General features: G+C 42.7%; 1 protein-coding gene across 5 annotated transcripts in view; it reads left to right on the top strand.

Annotated features, from left to right (window-relative positions):
* Nucleotides 1-1,831: 1,831 nt before the first annotated feature.
* Nucleotides 1,832-14,704, top strand: part of LOC133661381 (fibroblast growth factor 11-like) — a 98,711-nt gene continuing 85,838 nt past the window's right edge. For 4 of the 5 annotated variants that reach the window (XR_009827929.1, XR_009827930.1, XM_062064545.1 and 1 more), the window contains exon 1: nucleotides 1,832-2,231. Coding sequence is in view for 2 of the 5 variants with exons in the window: in XM_062064545.1 (XP_061920529.1) it covers nucleotides 2,039-2,231 (193 nt within the window). In the remaining 3 variants the exon portion in view is untranslated. Of the gene's footprint in view, nucleotides 2,232-12,217; nucleotides 12,330-14,704 lie in introns of those variants that run through there. The other variant, XM_062064548.1, reaches the window with a different exon arrangement.

Consider the following 14,704-nt stretch of genomic DNA (forward strand, 5'->3'; position numbering starts at 1 on the left):
AGACCGTGACAAATCCTGTATATCTATATATTGTGGTGTCCGCCCATGTGCAGCTGAGATAGGCTCCAGCACCCCCGCGACCCCAAAAGGGACAAGCGGTAGAAAATGGATGGACGGGCTGTCTTATAGTATGAAGTCTGAATATTGTGCATGATCAAAAATGAAACATGCAGCGGATACAATCAGGTGTTTGCTTAGCTTGTTTTCCCACAATTAAATGTAGCTTTCCACCATTTTCTCAGCCTGGAGGGGCAAGCATTAGCTTCGCTGTGCGAGAATATCATCATCTATCAAGCATGAATATAATGGAAGCGGCGCCTCATACGAGCGCAGCTATAAAACTTGCCATCTGAATTATGACTCACTTTGCTTTTACAATCCAAATGTTGATTTTGCTCCAAAAGAGCCAGAGAACAGGATGAGAAAGGTGAGAGGAAAATAATCAGACACGAATAACAAATGAGCCGAGAACATAATGAACCTGAAATTCCACTCGGGGGCAAAACTGCACTGTGAAGAAGAGGAGATGGCAAACAATTAAGTATTTTAATGAATGCATACACTATTAATTATTACTGCACCGTTTTAGAAAGGGCCATGTAAACTAATATCAATGTGTTTCTGTTGGTAAATGTACTAAATAGGCCGAGTCACCTATACAAATGTACTTCTTTTATGGGGGGATTGTTGTTGGCTGGGCTTTTACTATTGGCTGCCTTCCATTATAGTAGCTATAGCGCCCTCTGTTGCTCTGGCATGCAAATGGCAGCCTGCCTCTCATGTTTTTTTACACTCAAATTGGGTGGGAAATTCAAAAGGCTACACGTGTGTTAAAGCGAGGGATGCAGGCTCACCGTAGCAATGACAGGGACGCTCTTCTCCATATTGGGATGGAGGGGTGGCAGAGATGGAGAGGAGGGGAAGAGGAGTGGGAGAGAGACGGAGGCTGTTGAATTGGAGAGAGAGAAGGGGGGAGCTTGCGAAGCATGCTGCTTCATATGAAGACAAAGACGCACGCACGCACACGCACACACATGCACGCACATGCACACACACACACATTTACATTAAAGCTTAAAGGTGGTGCCTATTGGTTTCAGGCTCTTCCAGCAGCAGACCGGACTTTTGCCAGCGCATACCTGCCAGATGCCCCTCCCCTTCTCCCCCCCTCGCCTGTCTCTCTCCCCTTGTCTCGCTCCACTCATTCATCCCTCGTTCTGCCAGCTACAAGGCAGAGAGTGTGGCTGAAGGACACGGCACCACGCTCAGATTCGGTGGATGGACTTGGAGAGCCTGATCTGACATCGGGTAGATACCATCACACCATCACCATCGGCCGCCCCTTTCCTTCTTCCACTCTTTGAATGTCACCTCCGTGTCTGGAATGATGGATCGCTTCACATCTTTTCTCTCACTTCTCCCAGGCTGAAGTCCACACTGTGATGCCAGAGGGGCACGAATGACTCTAAATGGGGGTGTGGGGGGAAAAAGAGGCTACTGCCTTATTTCGCCGAGCTGATACCTGAGGTCTGTACTTTTTGAACTTGCGCTGTCATTCTGTGGAGCCGTGACAGGAGGAAATGCTCACTGGACTGTTGACGTTTGGGACAATGTGGGCTTCTCATCCACAGTACTGGTCTGAACCGACTACATTTTTGTCTGGATTCCACAATTTGGAAAATGGTAGAACCAAACTTCCCTGTAGCTGAAGGGGCTAGGGGGTAGTGGCACGTTGGACTGGAGCTAATTTATTTGGGTGATAAAAATATGACCCATCCAAATAGAAGAAGTCAAACAAATGAAGGCTTTTTCCTGATTTGAATCTTCAAATTCAGTATTTGGGAGTTCACCCAATCTTTTCTTTCCTCCATCTTCATCTTTTCCTGCTGCTCCAGCTCATCATCAGAAGAGGTCCCCTAGCCCTGCTCCGTCGCCCTGGGTGAGCGGGCAGGGGGGTGGCCCACAGTACCCCCCGACATCTGGGCGTCAGCTGGCCGGCGGCGGCTGGTGAGGAGGGGGCAGGGCCTGTGCTGGGAAGATGGCCGCCCTTGCCAGCTCCCTCATACGGCAGCGTCGGGAGGTCAAGGACCCCCAGACCAACCGGCAGATTGCCAGCAAGAGGAAGCCGTGTCCGAAAAGCAACAAGTCACTCTGCCAGAAACAAATCCTTATTTTAATATCGAAGGTTCGATTATGTGGCAGTCGAGGGAGAAAAATGGAAAAAAGACCAGGTAAGTTCCATTTTTTAAATCATCTGCTTTTCTGTCTGCCATCATGTTGATGGCCGGAAAACAAATTAATCCTCACTGTAGGACATCCACGCTGCAATTTCCAGTACAGAGTTTACTCCTAATCTGGGAAGCATCCCATCCTATCTTTCGGTTGGCAACACTGGAGGAGCTGGAATGGGATCATTTCCAGTTTAATCAATCGTCTGCAGATCCTCATCCCCTGTCCAGATTGTTCTGGTTCAGCTAAATAATAAACTTTAAAAGTGTGAAGAGGTGAATTATTTGTGATGCCCGGTGGCCAACCCGTCTTGAGGGTCTCTAGGGGTTACATTAAATTAACCTACTGAGAGGGAAATTGCACACCGTTTGTACTTGGGGATTAGCACGCTAATTACACCATTCGCCACTGGAAATAAACAAGGCAAATGAGAATATAAATGTTTTACTGCTCATCATTTATCTCCTAAAAGGATCTTGGATTCATTTTTTTTTACTTAAATATACATAGCAAGGGTCAGACCATGGTTTTGTTATTCATTTTTATTACGGTTTCAAGTGATCAGATGTTGTTAAATGTGCCAATATATCATATTACTATAGTTCAATAAATGGTATAATATTCATCATTATTTCTTGTTAAGTTTGATTGTGCTGATTAAATATTGAATAAACTGTATTATTCTTCATTGTCTTCTTGAGAGTGACTTCCATATCAAATCCATCAAGAAGTAAGGATCACAAGCAGGATTAGGCAAAAACTTCTTAACCGTTTTATACCGAACTATAAATGACATATTTGCATTAACCCAGGGGTGTCCTAACATGTTCTCGCTGAGAGCCGCATAGAGAAAAATTGAAGGATGTGCGGTGCCCCATTGATGCATCTTGTACATTAAAGATGCTAACGCAATTACATGTACGTTAAAGCCTGCTAAGCTATTTGGAGGAAATATCTACAGCTCAGCTTTTCTGTTATAGGTAACAAAGCAAATAATACCTGTATTGTCTAATAATATATCTTAATTTCCAAACTATAAGCTGCTACTTTTTTCCAATCTTTTGAACTCTGCCCTTTATACAATTCTGCTTCTAATTGTCAAGGCTTGGATTATGGCGTGGTTTGTTCTCCTGTGGTGCAAATGATTTGGACCACACATGGCGTGAAGGTGAATACATATTTAATTCTAACTCAAAAAAGTACAAACAAAAGGCGCTCACAGCGGAGGTACAAAACGTGGCTATGAAAATAAATCACTAGCACAAAGGCAGAACTATGGACATAAAACAAAACTTGCACAACTATGGCCTGAATAAATAAAACTTACTTGGAACGAGAAAAAGCATGAAAAAAGAGCAGCATGGATCATCAGCATGAGGGTGCGTAGAGGGTGAGTCAAGAGTGATGTCGTCAGGCCGACTGCCTGGCAACAATGGGCTTAAATACTAGTGACATGATTAGTGAAAACAGGTGCATGACTCAAAATGTGAAAACGTGAGACAGATGCGTGACATGAGGATGTGAACCAGGTGAAACTAATGGTTACTATGGTGACAAAGCAAGGGAGTGAAGACAAGAACTAAAAAGTGTCCAAAAGCCAAGCAAAACATGGCCAAACAAAAACATGATCAACACAGACATGACACTAATTTATAAATGTTTTCAAGTTTACAAGCTTCACATGTAAATTAGGTCTCGTACAATCAGACCAATGAACCTGCTGATTGGGTCACAGTGGACCAATGAAACTGTTCACATAGAATCAAACACATTCACAAACTCATTTTGTCAGCCATTGAGCTCGTTATGCACTCAACCTCATCAAGACACGACGAAACGCACACTACGAAGCTCCAAAACCGAAGATGATTGGCCTGGTCAACAAAACAGAAAATGTCCGCCCCACGGAACTGAAATCCACTACCCGTAACGGGCCCCAAAAGACTGGGCAACCTTGCTCAAGCCCAGAGGCGACTTGCCTCAAGATGAAAATGGAAGCAAAAACAATGCAGAGAATAGATGAGTCCACTCAACTCCAACACCAAAGAAGACGACCAAAACACACAGGAAGAGAAGGAGAAGGACGATGACAGGACTCTCTGATGGGCTGTCTTTTGTTAAACTTATAAATGAATGAACACAAGCGCCTGTGTAAATATTTAAGGCGTCTAATAGACGTGTGCAGCTAATATATGTACATTATACCATTTTGTCCAAAAATGAAGTGGGCGCAGCTTATCTATACGTGCGCTCTATAGTCCAGAAATTATGGTAATTACATTTACAAAATATGCAGAGAGCCGATCAAAAATTAGCTACGAGGCAAAAATAGCTCCCAAATCGCACTTTGTAGAACCCTGAAAACTTTAGAGCAGGGGTTCTTAACCTTTTTGAACTTGAGGCCCAACTTTTCCACTATACGGGCCCGGGGCCCACTCAAATATTAACACTAAATTATCTCATCTTACTCTTGATTTTAATCATATTCAATATTTATATCTAACCTACTTACAGTTTACAACCATGTCAAATTATATGAAACCCTGTGTTAATCACAAATATTATTTAACACACAAACCTTCGGCTTAGGTCAGGCTGATTAGAAAAATGAGTATTAACCAAATACACTACATACGAAGGGACTCTTAAATAACTGTTGAAAAAATACATTTACATACAATTATCCATCCATCCATCCATCCATCCATTTTCTACCGCTTGTCCCATTTAGTGCAATAGATATGATTCTTAACTAAACTGTCAAAAAAAATTAAGTATAAATGAAAATACAGCTTCACCGCTTTAGTCATCATTTTTGCACTTAAGAAACTTCTCTATGACTTTAGCGGCAGACTTCTTCAGTTTGTTTGAGATTGTTGTTATTGCCACAAGTGGTGGAAGAGTGTATTGCGACAGGATTTAGGAACATACATTTTTTGGGGGGCTCTCTAGGGGACGCTGGCAACCCATCAATGTTAAGAAACACTGCTTTAGAGAGCCGCAGCAGTGTGCATGCCCTGGCAGGTGAGCAATCACTGTGTTGTGCATCTGCTGCTCTTGAAAGTGCGATATTCGTCACGTACGCGTGCAAAGTTCATACCGATAATGACATAGGCAACGTCCAACGTGGGACGCAGCATCTGCCATGCAGCAGAGCAGGCGGTTGCGCTCTTCCGTAATTACAGCAGTAAAATATGTTTTAAGCGACGCTGGCAAAGCGGTGACGCCGGGCTATTGTCGAGGGGGAACTTTTCCGTCGGGATGGCCTCCGTGCTTTTCACACGCTATGGATTTATTATGGTAATGGCGGGCTGAAAGTATGAAGGCTGGGGTTAGAGAGCCATTATTAGCTTCACCATTTCACTGATGGGGTCTGTGTTAAGTACTGTCTATGGCAATGTGCATCTTCATCATTCTCTCAAGGAGCATGCATGGGGACGACACTGTGACCTCTGGCTGTGTGTGTGTGTGTGTGTGTGTGTGTGGGGGTGTGTGTGTGTGTGTGTGTGTGTGTGTGTGTGTGTGTGTGTGTGTGTGTGTGTCTGTGTGTGTCTGAGCTCGAGCCTGAGTCCACACTTGATCTCTTTTCAAGACCTTAGAGACTGGCTGACATTTCTAATAATATGTTTATTATTGGGGTGTTTGAGGTGCACAGCATCATGTTGGAACTGTTTGTATGCCTCATTTAACTCTGAAGTGTGTGCGTGTGTGTGCGTGTGTGCGCGTGTTTGTGCGTGTGTGTCGGAGTGTGGCGATGACACATCCAAAACTGTCTGCTTGTGCGTCACTATCTTGTGCAAAGAAAGTTTGGGCTGCCTTTGCAGTGCCCGAAGGCCATTTCACGCTGTAGTGTGTGTCCTTAAACATTCACTGCCTACCTGATGGATGTGGGTAGGACAGGTGTTCATGTGTCTCGGCCTGACCTACATACCTTCTCACCAAGTAACCGCATTGTACCATACTAAGGATGCCCCTGCACCACGGTCCACTCAGCTTATACCAAGGTCAATTTGCCCTGCATAAACCCACGTACACACAACCAAACGTTCTTATGAGCGCACACGTCCACACAACGCAAACTAATAAATCAGCAGACTGATGCGCTCACACAAACAAATGATGAGATGCCATGATAACTGAGGTAACGGGTGCAGGGGGGAGATAATTTCACCCTTCCAATATGTATGTGTGTGTGTCAGTCTGATATGATCTAATGAGGATGTTAAGCCGTCGAATGGATATCAAAGCAAAACTGAAATAGCTTGTGTTGTCCTCTGGTGTTGTGGCAACCCCGCCTCCAGCACCAGTTCATACCCGAGCAGCACCAGGCAAGTCAAGTCGAGTTGGGCCGGGCATTGTACCCGACAGTGTGCCAAGGCCGTGATTCATCGTTTCCTGTCGCTAACACACACTGACTGATCAATATTGTGTGGCCGCGTTTGGAGAGCACACATTGAACTGGGCCCATTTACTGCCTCATAGACCGGCCCGCTGGACAGGACCACACCAGGGAGCGACTTGCTCTCTCTATTAGCTTATCTTCTCAAGGACATCTGGCCTCCACCCTCCCCTTGTTTCCCCTCCCGACATATCCCTCCTCAGTCGCTCTATTTTTCCCACTAAATCATCTTGTTTTGGGGCCAATGTTATAGATCCTGCAGCTATTGTGCTGCCTTGTTACATAATGGTGGCTCCATTGTTAATGGATCAGGACAATGAGAGGGTAGCTGAATTTCTCTCAAAAAGCAGTGCGGCTGCTCTGTGGAGGCATCCAGAAATGATGCTTCAGGGCACACTATTTGGTCATATGCACAGACTAATGGACTGTATCATTATAAGTGCGTGATATCATTAAACTATATGAGAATAACAAACAATTTGATTAAATATATTCAAGTATAAGGACCTTCCCGCCATTGCCTCCTTGCTGTTGTGCAACAAGCTCCACCCCCTTGTGTCCACCATAGCATAGGTGCCCTCATTGAAAACCATTTGGAGATGCTCATATTCTGTGTGTGCGATGATCAATGTGTGGCTTTCGGATCCGCCTCTTCACAGCCTATTGATTGATGGCACTGAGCAACGTTTGTTTTGCAGCAGAGCTCTTCTTTTGTTTTTTTCGTTGGGGCGGAATGCATCAATCATCGTTATTTGAGTATTTCTGCTACTTTCCCTAAAAACTGCATTAGAAAGAACATATTTAACTGCTGGTGTCCTCGAGGTGACTTTGATCCTAATTACTGAAGCATTCGTATACTTATCCGAGCTATCTATACACGTTTCATCTTTAGATGAGTTTAGCCCCCACAGACCCCTGTGTATGTCTCTGAACCCACACTGAACAGGTGCACCGTCCCTTTAAATGACACTGACGGTTCAAGATCAGGACAGTAAAGCTTGCATTAGCATTTTATATGCAATCAATTTGCCGCATGGTTTGCGTGCAGAACTAAGCAAGACGTGTGTCACATAGTGATGCCACTTTGGTGACACATGACGCACATGCACACTGAAAGACACACAACAAAACTGAACTACAGCACACGCACATATGTCAACACACACCTCGTGGTCATGAGCGTGACATTGTCCCTGACCAGGCTGACACTGTCACACTCGTTAACTCATCATTTTTGACCACTTGTGCGTGTGTTTACTTATCGCTTGCTTTCTCTCTCTCTGACACACACAAACTCACACACAGCCTTGTCACTCATCATCTTGCCAGAATAAATTGTCCCAGCAGGGAATGGATGTGTGTGCGTGCTTTCCCGCTTGCATATGTGATAATTTGCTTTGATCGCACAAGACTGGAGCACCCAAGGGTGGTGTAGGATTCACTGACAGCAGGTGCTCGGGTACATCAGATCAGAACACATTTGAGACTGATTAAAAATATCGGTATTGACGCACAAAACATCACTCATTCTTTCACATGCATCATATACTTTTCATTTGCCTAAACCTGTTATGTATACATTATAATTAGGGCTATCTAACAATTATTTTTAAGTAGATTAACCACATTTGATTTTTCATGATTAAACACAGTTAATTACATGCTTGCATAATCTAATTTTATAAACACCCCAATATTTTGACAAAAATACAATCGATTACACATAATTTTTTTGTTCAAAACTTTGTAATAGTATTGTATGAAGTGCACATTTCTGCAATAATCACTTTTTTTTTTTTGACATACACCAATGGATTATTGACTAAACAGTACGTGTCCCGATACATCTTTTTTTTACTTGGGATAGTATACCAGTATTGGAACCATGAGTATTGACTGATACCGATATTAATCTGATATGATAGCATGAATCATAGGACATTATTTTGTAGTGTAGAATATTAGAAACATTTGAATCAAGTGAAATTACTCACAGGACAATGGTAATTATGAAAAACACCAACCTTATGACTCGAGAGATGTAATCATTTTGAAGTGGAGTGTTGATTTGTTTTTGGCCACAACCAGAGGTCACAATAATTCATTAAATTAAGCTCATGACAAAGTAAGTTGAATGAGGCGGACATGTTTGTTCCTCGATACTTTTTAATATGCTTCTGCGGTGGGTACTTTGTATCTGTAAGTAACATGCAACTATAATTATTTCATACATGTTTATATTGACAAATGTTGTATTTTAGACAATAGTGTTCAATTAAGGACACATATTCCGTATGTCTGCTAGGATAGGCTCCAGGGCCCCCCGCGACCCCGTAAGGCACAAGCGGTAGCAAATGGATGGATGGATGGATAGCTTGTGTGCTTAGCTATTAGCTCCTAGTAGCCTATAGCCTACCATGTATACATTTTGTAAATAACTTCACTAAAAGGGGGGTGTATATATTTTCAAGTATTTCTTATATATATATATATATATATATATATATACTGTAAATAATCCGTTCATGAATGAGTATATCCGTTCGGCCACCGTGTTCAATGGAGAAGTCTGATCTACAAACGTACAAAATTTGTATGCAGCATACCCCTTCCCCTTCGAGCTGTCCTGGATGAACTGAAATTATTTTTTCCAATCATTTTGGAACTTGCAAGCGTACTTCTTCTTACTCGTCGTTGCCATGTCTCTTCTTCGTTCTTCTGCTTCGTCTCTGTTATGTTTTTGGACATTACTACTTGCCGTAGTTTTGAAGCAATGCATTTTTTAAAGATTAAAGTACCAATGAATGTCACACACACACTAGATGTGGTGAAATTTGTCCTCTGCATTTGACCCATCCCCTTGGGGAGCAGTGGGCAGCAGCGGCGCCGCGCCCGGGAATCATTTTGGTGATTTAACCCCCAACTCCAACCCTTGATGCTGAGTGCCAAGCAGGGAGGGAAACGGGTCCCATTTTTATAGTCTTTGGTATGACTCGGCTGGGATTTGAACTCCAACCTACCGATCTCAGGGCGGACACTCTATGATGGGAATCCGGATGTTGTGTGTCAGTGTATTAACGTGCCGGCTGGAATAAACACACGCTGAGAAATAGCTCCGTGCCTGCCTACTTTATGTGTTATAGGTAAACCTCTGGATAACGGAGACATATATAATAGTCTCCTTTTCAGGTGAGAGAGGACGCTAAAGGCAGTGCCAAAATATTGTTGTCCGGGTGGAAATCGGGAGAAATTCGGGAGAATGGTTGCCCCGGGAGATTTTCGGGAGGGGCACTGAAATTCGGGAGTCTCCCGGGAAAATTGGGAGGGTTGGCAAGTATGGCTGCAGGTCATGTCTTCTGAATTTTTTTCAAGTGATAAAAAGACGATTATATAACTGACTGCAAATGTATTTTGTGTACATCACCATACAGTGGGTAGCTCATATATGAACTTTGGTCAAGCACAGCTGGCTACAACTCCCAGACAACAACTTAATGCAACGGAGTCCACTTTTGCTTTAAACATCATCCCATCCGAAATGTGCTGTCAACATAACGTTAACATAAAATTATACAGACGTGACTAATGTTGGTTTCACCTGACTGAAATTGATGTGAAAAGCTGTCAGTCAGCCAGATTCTCCTCACAGAGATTAGGCCCGCTCTGCCCTAAACGCAGAACACATGCTGTGCGTAGGGTTTTGCAATTTGTGAGGACGGGGGGTGTTGCGTGAAGAAGCACATGTCAAATGTAAATTATTAAATGACAAGGCACTTCATATAAACTTTTACCCTAAACGTATTACTGGCCACATTATGCTCTGTCATTAATAAGAATATGGGACTCGATTTCTCCCTTGGACTTCCGGTGGTTCTCGGGGCGTGCGTCATTAGTACTTGAGTTGCAAAGCAGAAGGTGTTGGGTTCAAATCCTTGTCATAGTTGAAATTGTAGTAAGGTTTTTAATGAATGTTTGTTTTAATGAAGTTTAAAAAATTTAATACGCTAACCTTTAACATGTTAATAAAAAAAGTGGACTTTTACAATCGTGCCGATTGTCAAATATGTTAAATATAACACGTGATAGTTCTACCTCAGTGAAAGCTTTTGTAATATGTAGATGAGCGGTGCGTCATGAGAGACGCCGGAAGTTGTCGTGACTTTAGGGATGCAGATTAGCGAGGTTGGAGCGTGTGGTAACAAAGGGGAATTTATTAATAAAACTAACAAAAAGCGAGAGCAACGGGGAAGTGCTCTGACTAAACAGGCTATGACGAAACAAAACAAAATGCAAAACACTTACAGGGAATGTGGAGCTGACGGCGTCCACACAGTTCGAGTTACTTGCATTAAGTGTCCAAAAGGTTTGTCTATGGTCATCAGAGGATCAAGGATAGTAGCATCAACAGAAAATGTTCCAACAATGAATGGTGGCTCACACTCAACTTAAATAGAACTGATTGCAAACAGAAAACAGGTGAGGGGAAATGCTCTATGACAAAGATGTGTGAAGCGGTCACAAAATAACACCAACACAAAAGGAAGAGTCACCAAAATAAAAGAGCAGGATAGGAACGAACTCAAAAACACTGCAGAACACCAACAAAAGGGCACGGCCTGGTGTAAACAGCCGTGACAGCTTTTGTTATTCTGGACATTCATTGTGTTTCTCATTGTAATATTTATATGGAGCTGGAATACCCATGATTTCAGCCTTTCAAAGCTCCGCTTGGACCACCAATTTTTGACCTCTGTATTTGTCAAATCCTAGTTACGGCCCTATAACAGTGTGCATGCTGCACACAGCCAGAGCCAGACAGAGAGCAGCAGCATTAGGAGAACCCGTCTACAAGATGGACTTACAGAAGTCTTTCAAGAAAGGACGTTTTTGCAACACCTGGAAGTACCAATTAGCTCCAGTTAAGAGCTAATAGCTAACAGGTAACATCCATCCATTCATCCATCTTCTTCCGCTTATCCGAGTTCGGGTCACGGGGGCAGCAGCCTAAGCAGGGAAGCCCAGACTTCCCTCTCCCCAGCCATTTCGTCCAGCTCGTCCCGGGGGATCACGAGGCGTTCCCAGGCCAGCCGGGAACGCATGTCTTCCCAGGACATGTCTTCCCAACATGTCCTGGGTCTTCCCCGTGGTCTCCTATCGGTCGGACGTGCCCGGACCAGATGCCTGAACCACCTCATCTGGCTCCTCTCGATGTGGAGGAGCAGCGGTTTTAGTTTGAACTCCTCCCGGATGACAGAGCTTATCACCCTATCTCTAAGGGAGAGACCCGCCACCTGGTGGAGGAAACTAATTTCGGCCGCTTGTACCTGTAATCCTCTCCTTTCGGTCATAACCCAAAGCTCATGACCATAGGTGAGGATGGGAACGTAGATCGACCGGTACATTGAGAGCTTTGCCTACCGGCTCAGCTCCTTCTTCACCACAACGGATCGATACAGCGTCCACATTACTGAAGACGCCGCACCGATCCGCCTGTCGACCTCACGATTCACTCTTCCCTCACTCGTGAACAAGACTCCGAGGTACTTGAACTACTCCACTTGGGGCAGGGTCTCCTCCCCAACCCGGAGATGGCAGTCCACCCTTTTCCGGGCGAGAACCATGGACTCGGACTTGGAGGTGCTGATTCCCATCCCAGTCGCTTCACACTCGGCTGCGAACCGATCCAGTGAGAGCTGAACAGGTAACAGTCTCATGTAATTATTGGAACAGGTGCTCCCATTTTGATAAATAAAAAGCAAGCTAGCAAACTAAGTCAAATGGTTAGCATGATAGTGACTGATTTTAGTTGCTGAAAAAAGAGAGCGAAGCTCATTTACAGTATGTATAATTGTCATCAGAAATATATGATACACTAATAACAATCACTCCACCACCTCTTGTGAGCGAAAAGATCTTGCAAGTGCAAAATTTTTCGCTTGCGCGCTTTGTACGCTCACATCAAGTGAATCCCCTGAGGGCTAAGCTCCTCCCGCCTCCTTCTTACAATGACGCCCTTGGGCGCAGACATTCTCTCCAAGTTAGGACAATGTGTGGTTTCATCCTTTTTTTACTTTTTCTAATGACTATCCTGTCTTGTTTTCCCCTGCCTGTGGAACATGTGCAACACTTTAATATGTACGCTTACATCTTTGCACTTAAAGCCAAGTGAATACATTCATCGCGCTAAATAATGTAGGTCCGCAGGCCCATACAGAGATGCTGCGTGGTGTCACACTATAGAGACACAGTCTCATATTGTCCCTGCACTTCCTGTTCAGATTCAAAATAGTGCTGCATTGTTTTCAGCTGGAAATGTGGCGAAGCACTTTGAGGGAGACAGCAAGATAATGAAAGTGGGCGGGGCAAATGCATAGCTAAGATCTATACTGTACCGATGACTGCCGGCATGTTTAAGCTGCAAAAGTGTGTCAGGGTTGATTTTAGACCAATATCTATTCTTTTGGTTGGGATTAGGAATGTAAAGTATATGCAAAAGTGAAAAGTCCAGGAGCAACACACTCAAACAAGGCAAGACTTACTTATATGTACTGAAAATGTAAAATAATTGCCCCAGAATGTTAGATTTTGCCATGAAACAGTATATTTTTACTTGTGGGAAAAACACACATTATCTAGACTTCTGTATTATTACTATTATTTATTACTTTTATATTATTATCATTACTACTTTCTTCTGCATTGTCATTTTGTGACTTCTTTGTCTGTCATTAAAATGTAAATGTTATGTTCAGTATACAAACTTTTTTATTTAAGTACAGTACATATGTTACACTGCCGTTATTATAAAATATTTAAATAAAACATGCTTTTATTAAGGCTTGGAGAGGAAAAATAACTAATTGAGTTGAAATCATCTGGTGACAGTTTGGTCCGCCGGTTCAAAAATACCATCGCTGTCCCTGATTTTAAGCAACTGCAGTGCTTTAAAAAAAAATAAAAAAATAAAAATAAAAATACCTACCCCAAAGCCAACCACAAAGAAAGGTGTGAACAAACTACAGTTAAATATATATTTAAAAAATATATATTGGATACAAACAAGTTATTAGTGCCGGTCTTGAGAAGCAGGAAGTTATCTGTAAATGTTTTATTGTGTATCCCTGCAAACTTGTTTTGTCTGTGTGTGTTTTTTGGCATTTGCAGCATTTTTTATTTGATTCTGCAGTATTTATTTGACCGGATTATTTTTATTTGAAACATATTTACAACATTGTTTGTGTGTTTCTAAATTTGAATAGTTTCTGTGTTTGAAGCATTTTCACATTGCTTCTTCATTGCTTCATAACATTTTACTGCAAAAATGAACTGGTGTTTTTGTTAAAGTTAGATTTACTTTTGTTTTGTCTAAAAGTCTAGTTTGAAGACATTTTTCAGCTTGTACATATAATTCTCCATCTCGGTGGTCAATTTCATTCATTCGTTGAGCATCGCATTAAAATCTCTTACTTGCATTTTGTCAGTTTAAATGAAGTTGTTTTCAAACAAAAGCCACTAGCTTCTTCTTCTGTGTAAAGCTAACTTAAGAATGCTTCCAATTCATATTGACTCAGGGCACTACAACTACTCTCAGTATGATTTTTCTCTAACAGCAGTGAGCATATATTAACTTGATGAAACAAGGAGAAAATGTCCATGACAACAGTCAGTCAGAATCAACCTTTTCTCGCTCCACTTGTGGTTATATGGTACAACAGAAGTAAACAAAATCATAGATATGAACAGAATGAACAAACTTTGTGCTAAATGCGCAGCTGAGGGCAGCAAAATAAACGTTATCTAGGGCTCTATGATTCCCGCGTTAACAGAATCGCAGACGAAACCATGGAATTGGCCAAATAATGCAATCTACTATTAAACCCAGAAAGTCACAGAAATTGACATAACGTGACTGAAATGCTGTCATTGTGAGTCGAAGGACAGTTTGTCTGGAGAAATCATGATTATGGGGACCATGCACTTCACAAATACTCATCTCCATGTAGTCAGGCTAGCTGCCAGGCCAGGGGCCTCATGTATTAAGAGTTGCATGGATTTCCTACTAAAAAGTGGTGTATG

Source organism: Entelurus aequoreus, linkage group LG12, assembly GCF_033978785.1.
Source record: "Entelurus aequoreus isolate RoL-2023_Sb linkage group LG12, RoL_Eaeq_v1.1, whole genome shotgun sequence".
NCBI classification, from domain to species: domain Eukaryota; kingdom Metazoa; phylum Chordata; class Actinopteri; order Syngnathiformes; family Syngnathidae; genus Entelurus; species Entelurus aequoreus.